Genomic DNA, 7,810 nt, shown 5'->3' on the forward strand with positions numbered 1-7,810 from the left:
AAAAAAAAAAAAAAAGAAAGAAAGAAAAAGAAAATAGAGCAGTGAAAATGAATGCACTACTGCCATACATAACCCATAAACAAAATGTTAAGGGAACAAAACCAGTTGCAAAATAATATGTAGTAAGACTCATCTAGATAAACATATATATATTATATATATATTTAGATTTAAATTTGGTATATTAATTTATAAAGGCAAAAACAGGCAGGCTCAACTACAGTATTTCAGAATATATACATATATGGTTAAACTGGAAGAAGAGTTTAAAGAAAAACAAGGGAATGAAATAAAATTCCAGATAGTGGTTCCCTCTGGGGAGACATGGGGGTGAGGGGACCCATGGAAGACTTGAAAGGCATCGGTAATTTCCTATTTTTAAAGGCAGATGATTGGTCGATACATACATGGTCATTATACTGTTGGATTTTAAACTGTACATGTGTGTTATATATTCATGTAACTTAAAAAAAAGCCCTAGACCGTACTAAGATGACAATATTTCTGGACACACCTATCTTTGCTTCACAGTTCTGACAGAAAGTTCATTTAAACTGAAGCAGATAAATTCCTCTGAAGTAACCAACGATGACAGACTGAAAGACTGCTTTATTGGTAGAAGACTCAGCACAAACATTTAGAATCATTTCCTAAGAGAGAAAAGGTATGTGGGAGAGCAGTAAAATGTCAGAGACTTGTTTGGGATATTTCAGAGTAATATAGCCCCATGGGAAATAATACCATTAAGAACTGTGCCATCATTCCTAATTTAAAAATTTTCAGCATCCTGTTTTGTATGTATGTATTTATTTATTTATTTGTTTGTTTGATTTATTTATTTGGAGATCACGTCTTGCTCTGTCGCCCAGGCTGGAGTGCAGTGGTACAACCTCAGCTCACTGCAACCTCCGCCTCCCAGGTTCAAGCAATTCTCCTGCCTCCACTTCCCACATAGCTGAGATTACAGGCATGTGCCACCACACCCAGCTAATTTTTGTGTTTTCAGTAGAGACGGGGTTTTGCCATATTGTCCAGGCTGTTCTCAAACTTCTGGGCTCAAGCAATCCACCCGTCTCTGCCTCCCAAAGTGCTGGGATTACAGGCCTGAGATACGACACCTGGCCAGTGCCCTGTTTTAAACATAATGTCCAGAATTTCTCTGACTATGTATAACCAAAAGCCACTACATCTGTTACATGATGAGAATACAAACAATTATGAATTAGATGATACCTAATTGAGACTGCGAATTAAAACCTGACTTGAAAACCGACTTCCAAACAAGCTAAGAAATAAAAAAGTCTCCTTGATGAAGTGTCCCTTAATTCCCTTCAATGAAGACAAAATCTCTTCATCCAAAAATCGTACATACTTTTCTGTGCCTTTCTACTGGCATTTATTACATTTTATCCTGTATTTTGGTCATCTGCTTTCCTTATCTCCTTTACTAGATTATGAATTACTTGATAGTCTATGATGAGAACATTCTCAGCTCCAGGGCCCCGGAAACATTCATATTCTAGGGTAGCTTACATCTTTGCTCTCATTCAAAAAACAAAAACAAGGCTGGGAGAGGTGGCTCACACCTGTAATCCCAGCACTTTGTGAGGCCAAGGCGGGTGGATCTCCTGAGGTCAGGAGTTCGAGACCAGCCCGAACATCATGGAGAAACCTCGCCTTTACTAAAAATACAAAAATTAGCTGGGTGTTACGGTGTGAGCCTGTAGTCCCAGCTACTCAGAAGGCTGAGGCAGGAGAATCGCTTGAACACAAGAGGCAGAGATTGCAGTGAGCCGAGATCGCGCCACTACACTTCAGCCTGGGTGATAGAGTGAGACTCCATCTCAAAAAATAAATAAATAACAAAAAAAACACCCCGAAGCCCATGAAATCTGAAGTGGGGGGTGGGGCAAGATCAACAAAAAACAATGGCACTTCATTAAATCAAGTAATTCCTGAAATCTAAGAATACTGAATTTTGAATTAAAAGGGCCCTTGCTATTTTTTGTTTAAAACTCGTAACAAATATTTAATATGTTGAACATTAATTTTATTTATTACCTTCTTTTTTTTGAGACAGGGTTTCACTCCCATTCCCCAGGCTGGAGTGCAGTGGCACAAACATGGCTCACCACAAACTCCGCCTCCTGGGCTCAACAGATTCTCCTGCCTCAGCCTCCCAAGTAGCTGGGACTACAGGTGCATGCCACCACACCTGGCTAATTTTTTTTTTTGTAGTTTTTGTAGATACAGGGTTTCACCATATTGCCCAGGCTGGTCTCGAACACCTGGGCTCAAAGCGATCTGTCTGCCTCAGCCTCCCAAAGTGCTGGGATCACAGGCATGAGCCATTGTGTCTGGCCCTGATTTTATTACCTTCTATCGAGAATAGACAGCTGTCAGGAAAATTATGCTTGGAGGGTAAATAAATGGGAGAAAGCCTTACGTTTTCAATGACTCTGAAGAAGACAAGGGGATAGAGAGAGAAATGCAAACCAACCATGAGCTAATTAGAAATCTTTATCACCCTACTCCAAACAGATCTGCATATAAATTTGGGTAGTTTTAATATCTAATGTTTTCAAATTACCAGAAAATATTGACCTGCTCAACTGGCATTCTAACCACAGTCCAGTTGCTTCTGCACTGGGCTGAATTCTTAGCACAGTCAGACAATGCTGATTCCACGCCAGAGGCTCCTGCAGCCTCTACTTTGGCTTTGGTGTGCACGCGTGTCTGCACAGACACCACAGTGAGCACCCAGGGGAGCCTGGGGGCCTCCCCTCTAGCTTTGGTGTACCTCAATCTGCAGTCACACCACAATGAAAGCTTGCAGTTGAGACTTTTAGTCTCACTTCCCACATTTCCGTCTAGGTCTATGTAGAGTTTTCTTGACATTTTACTTCCTTTCCTGTACAAAATTCAGTGTGCATTGGTTTTGCTTTGTTTTTGTTTTGAGACTGAGTGTTGCTCTGTCACCCAGGCTGGAGTGCAGTGGTGTGATCTTGGCTCACTGCAACCTCTGCCTCCTGGGGTTCAAGCAATTCTCCTGCCTCAGCCTCCCAAGTACCTGGGATTACAGATGTATGTAAACACATCCAGCTAATTTTTGTATTTTTTTAGTAGAGACAGGGTTTTACCATGTTGGCCGGGCTGGTCTCGAACTCCCAACCTCAAGTGATCCACCTGCCTCAGCCTTCCAAAGTGCTGGAATCACAGGCATGAGCCCCCGTGTCCAGCCGCATTTGCTAAGAATTTTTTTTGAGATAGAGTCTCACTCTGTTGCCCAGGCTGGAATACAATGGCACTCTCTCAGCTCACTGCAACCTCCATCTCCCAGGTTCAAGCAATTCTCTGCTTCAGGCTCCCGAGTAGCCAAGATTACAGGTGCCCACCACGTCTGGCTAATTTTTGTATTTTTAGTAGAGACAAGGTTTCACCATCTTGGCCAGGCTGGTCTTGAACTGACCTCGTGATCCACCCTCCTTGGCCTCCCAAAGTGCTGGGATTACAGGCGTGAGCCACCATGCCTGGCCAGGAATTTTTTAAACAGGAAAAGAAGCTTCCATAGAAAATACCAGAGAAACAATAATTTTAAAAAAAACACCTATGAATGTTTATTCTTTAAAAGGGATTGCCAAAAGACACTTGATACTGGTATAGAACTGTCTATTCAAGAGCTAGTTTAAACAGGCTTCAGAGGGACTAATTCCTTTAGAAGCCAGCAGTATAAAAATTATGTTTTTTCTTTTTCTTCTTCTTTTTCTGAGACAGGCCCTCACTCTGTTGCTCAAGCTGGAGCACAGCGGTGCAATCATGGCTCACTGTATGTAGCTGTGACCTTCTAGGCTCAAATGATCCTCCCACCTCAGCCTCCCAAAGTGTGCCACCATGCCTGGCTGACTTTTTTATTTTTTGGAGAGATGGGGTCTCATTGTGTTGCTCAGGCTGATTTCAAACTCCTGGGCTCAAGTGATCCTCCCACTTTGGCCTCCCAAAGTGCTGGGCATGAGTCACTGCACCTGGCCAAAAAATGAGTCTTAAGATTTCACTAGAAGATTATTTATGTAAATAATAAAGAGGGCTTATAATTTATTCTGTTCCAAATCTCAGTTCAAAATTCTAGATTTTAATTCTGACATAGTTATTTATATTTTAAAACTTTTTCAAAACTTGTCAGTGATTTGAAGTATTTTTTAAGACTTGTCAGTGATTTGAAATACTTGTCAGTATTTTTTAAAACTTGTCAGTGATTTGAAGCTCGGTTATTTATTTTCATTGAAAAATGAATTTCCTTTAATATGTGATGTAGAAGGCATGTTAACATAAGAAGTCCAATTCTTTCTTAGCTGGCTGTGCCTCTGAGTAGAGACATGATACCTTATTCTTTACTCATTCTTCCTTATCAGTTGGAGGAAGGGAATGTTCCAGTGAACACAGGCAACATTTAATCAGCTATGTGGCCACTAAAAGAGATGAAAGGTGACAAGTTCTTACAATTACACAATCTCTTCCCTCTGCTGCTCATGTACCAGACAGCACAGAGAACGTGGTCTTTAGCTGGTGGCTAGTCCCCAGCATACCTTGGCTCACACCCTCAGCTGAGCTGAGAAGCCTGGGGGATAAACAGAAATGGCAGTGCTAAAGAAAATACAGAGCTTATGATAAGTGAAAAACCAAGGGGAAAAGGCTCACAATTATGTGGAAGAGGCTCTCAATTGTGTCTTTTTCCTGGGAGCACAGTATATTCCCTTTGAACTCAGTTTCAATAAAACTTTTAAATAATAAGCTACACTCGAAGGAAACCATGAATACAATATAATGGAAAATATGGTCTAAGACTGTGGTGGAATGCACTGCATTTTATGGTCACCACTGATTTGGTCCTGTTGATAATAACCAAATGCTCAGAAGTTCTACTGCTCTACCAAGAAAGGTCACCAGAAAATCTGAACTGGAGACATAACTAGAAGCAACTAGAAAAAGCAAGGAAATCAACAGGGTTATTAAGTATTTTATAAAACCCTAGAGAAACCACATATTTAAACCAAAAGGAAGGTAAGGAAAAAGATGCTTCTCACCTTTTGAAAGTTCTTCCACAGATCTTCTATGACGATATATCCTCGTAAACCCCAGTCATATAATCTCTCCCCACTGACCTTGAAACAAAACAGAAAAGATCTTACCATTCGACACAGCAATCCCTACTACTGGGAATAATAATGGAATAATAGAATATATATCATTCTACTATAAAGAAACATGCATGCATATGTTCAGCATAGCACTATTCATAATAGCAAAGACACAGAATCAACCTAAATGTCCATCAATGGCAGACTTTCTGTTTTCTGAGATAGAGTTTTTGCTCTTGTTGCCCAGGCTGGAGTGCAATGGCGCAATCTTGGCTCACTGCAACCTCCACCTCCTGGGTTCAGGAGATTTTCCTGCCTCAGCCTCCCAAGTAGCTGGGGTTACAGGCATGCACCAGCACGCCTGGCTAATTTTTTGCATTTAGTAGGGATGTGGTTTCACCATGTTGGTCAGGCTGGTCTTGAACTCCTGATTTCAGGTGATCCACCTGCCTTGGTCTCCCAAAGTGCTGGGATTACAGGCATGAGCCACTATACCTTGCCAATGGTAGACCAGATAAAGAAAATGTGGTACTTATATACCACAGAATACTATGCAGCCAAAAAAAGAATGAGCTCATGTCCTTTGCAGGGACAGGGGTGGAGCTGGGGGCCATTATCCTAAGCGAACTAACACAGGAATAGAAAACCAAATGCCACATGTTCTCACTTATAAGTGGGAACTAAACCTTGACAAACACATGGACACAAAGAAGGGAACAGAGACCGAGGCCTACTTGAGTGTAGAGGGTGAGAAGAGGGTGAGGATGGGAAAACCACCTATAGGGTACTAGGCTTATTACCTGGGTAACAAAATAATCTGTACACCAAACCCCCATGACACACAATTTACAGTAACAACCCTGCACACGTACCCCTAAAGCTAAAAGTTAAAAAAGAAGTTTTTTTTAAAAAAAGACTCCTATTCTGGGGATAGCCAATATGCTTCTCAACCAGCAACCAAGTTCACTCTCTTCACTCTAACCATGTACTGCTTTAACCATAACAGGCTGAAATAATGTTTAATTATTTTTATATCTAGGGCAGGAAGATGTTACTCACTGTTCCTGACCTGGGGCTGCAGCAGAGATAGAAGCATTAACCATCTGCCTCCAGGACTGTTACAATGTTGAGCCAATGCTGGAAAGTACTGGCAGTTGTCACTAAAGCCATCAAGCTCCCCAAGCTGCGGCCACTGGACTCCCACATACAACTGTAGCCCAATCGAGGAATCTGGACTCAGTTCTGTCATGAGCAACTGAGGGAGCTCAGTCTCAGCTCAGTCTGGCTCAGAGCTCAATCAGTTCAGGTGACTGCACTGTCTGCTCCTGGAACTGAGTTTCCGTGTGATGTGGTGGTTCTAGCAACTGAAGTCCCTGTGTCCATAATCTGCCCAGGACCTCAAAACCTAGAGCCTGCCTTGCTCTTGCCAGTTTTCCAAGGGACACTATCTCTAGAGTCCCATTCACTCCAGACATCACCTTTAACAGGCTACCTACTGGTCTCCATCAGTGGCTCTTAGACACCATAGGCATTAATAAAAAACCACCAGAGGGCTTGCTAAAACATGGACTACTGGCCCTTACTGCCAGAGCTTCAGATTCAGTCAGTCTGGGGTGGGGCCTGAGAGTTTGCATTTCTACCAAGTTCTCAGGTCGTGCTGCTGCTTCTGGTCTGGTAACACACTTCGAGAATCGGTGGTACAGCTTTATCCATGTTGCCTGCCACCGTGATCCACCTACCTGTCAGGGTACCATAAAACTGAGGCTTCAAGGGTAAGAAAGGAGCAGCCTATTGAAAGCCCCAAGAAGGGCACTCCCAGCAGAGGGGACTACAGTCCCCAAAGTCCCCAACAATGAAAGCAAAGGTACCAGTACCAGGGAAGTGTGGAGGTCAGAGCAGTCTGTGTCTACAATGCCAACAAGAGCAGGTTGTGACCAGATACATAATTATCTAAACTGAGTGACCCTTAATTATCAGCTTTGGAATTTGAGTCTCTAGACTTTCATGTAAGTATACCAAAAAAGTATTTTAAATTTTTGCTAATGAATATTCAAACAATCATGCAAATTCATGTTCAAATTCTGTGAATACTGGCATTATTGGAAAAAGGGCCAGAACTGAGGCATGTAGTGGAAAAAATCAGTTAAATTTGCTGTAGTTCATCTACATGTACAAACAAATTTTAGTCTGGTGTTATAAGAACTGCAAAGTAAAATAAAATTAAGCATCAAATTCATACACGCACAAACAAGAATGAGGAACACCATGGATTACACAGTTTATCTTACCTGGGCAAACACGATGGCTTGTTGTGGATAATAGAGGGAGGCAGCTAATCCCATGAAACCAGGCGGATACACTAGCTTCTTTATTTTTGAACCTAATAAATAAAAGGTTGTACACACCATCAGATGATTCATTATCCTATCACAATTTACCTTATCCATTTAACAATGAACAAGGCCAGGCATAGTGGCTCATGCCTGTTATCCCAAAGCTTTGGGAGGCTGAGGCGGGAGGCTCACTTGAGGCCAGGGGTTTGAAACCAGCCTGGGCAACACAGTGAAATCTTGTCTCTACAAAAATTAAAAAAATTAGCCGGGCATGGTGGCATGCCAACTGTAGTCCCAGCTACTCAGAAGGCTGAGGTGGGAGAATTGTTTGAGCGTAGGAGG

General features: G+C 42.0%; 1 protein-coding gene across 2 annotated transcripts in view; it reads right to left on the reverse strand.

The window, feature by feature from the left end:
- APOO (apolipoprotein O) overlaps positions 1-7,810 on the reverse strand; it is a 75,464-nt gene that overhangs the window by 17,588 nt on the left and 50,066 nt on the right. For both annotated transcript variants that reach the window (XM_017514585.2, XM_037733466.1), the window contains exons 6-7: positions 7,424-7,515; positions 5,082-5,159 (exon numbers count right to left, since the gene is read on the reverse strand). In XM_017514585.2, coding sequence (XP_017370074.1) covers positions 5,082-5,159; positions 7,424-7,515 — 170 coding nt within the window. The remainder of the gene's footprint in view (positions 1-5,081; positions 5,160-7,423; positions 7,516-7,810) is intronic.

This window comes from Cebus imitator, unplaced genomic scaffold (assembly GCF_001604975.1).
Source record: "Cebus imitator isolate Cc_AM_T3 unplaced genomic scaffold, Cebus_imitator-1.0 Scaffold527, whole genome shotgun sequence".
Classification (NCBI taxonomy): domain Eukaryota; kingdom Metazoa; phylum Chordata; class Mammalia; order Primates; family Cebidae; genus Cebus; species Cebus imitator.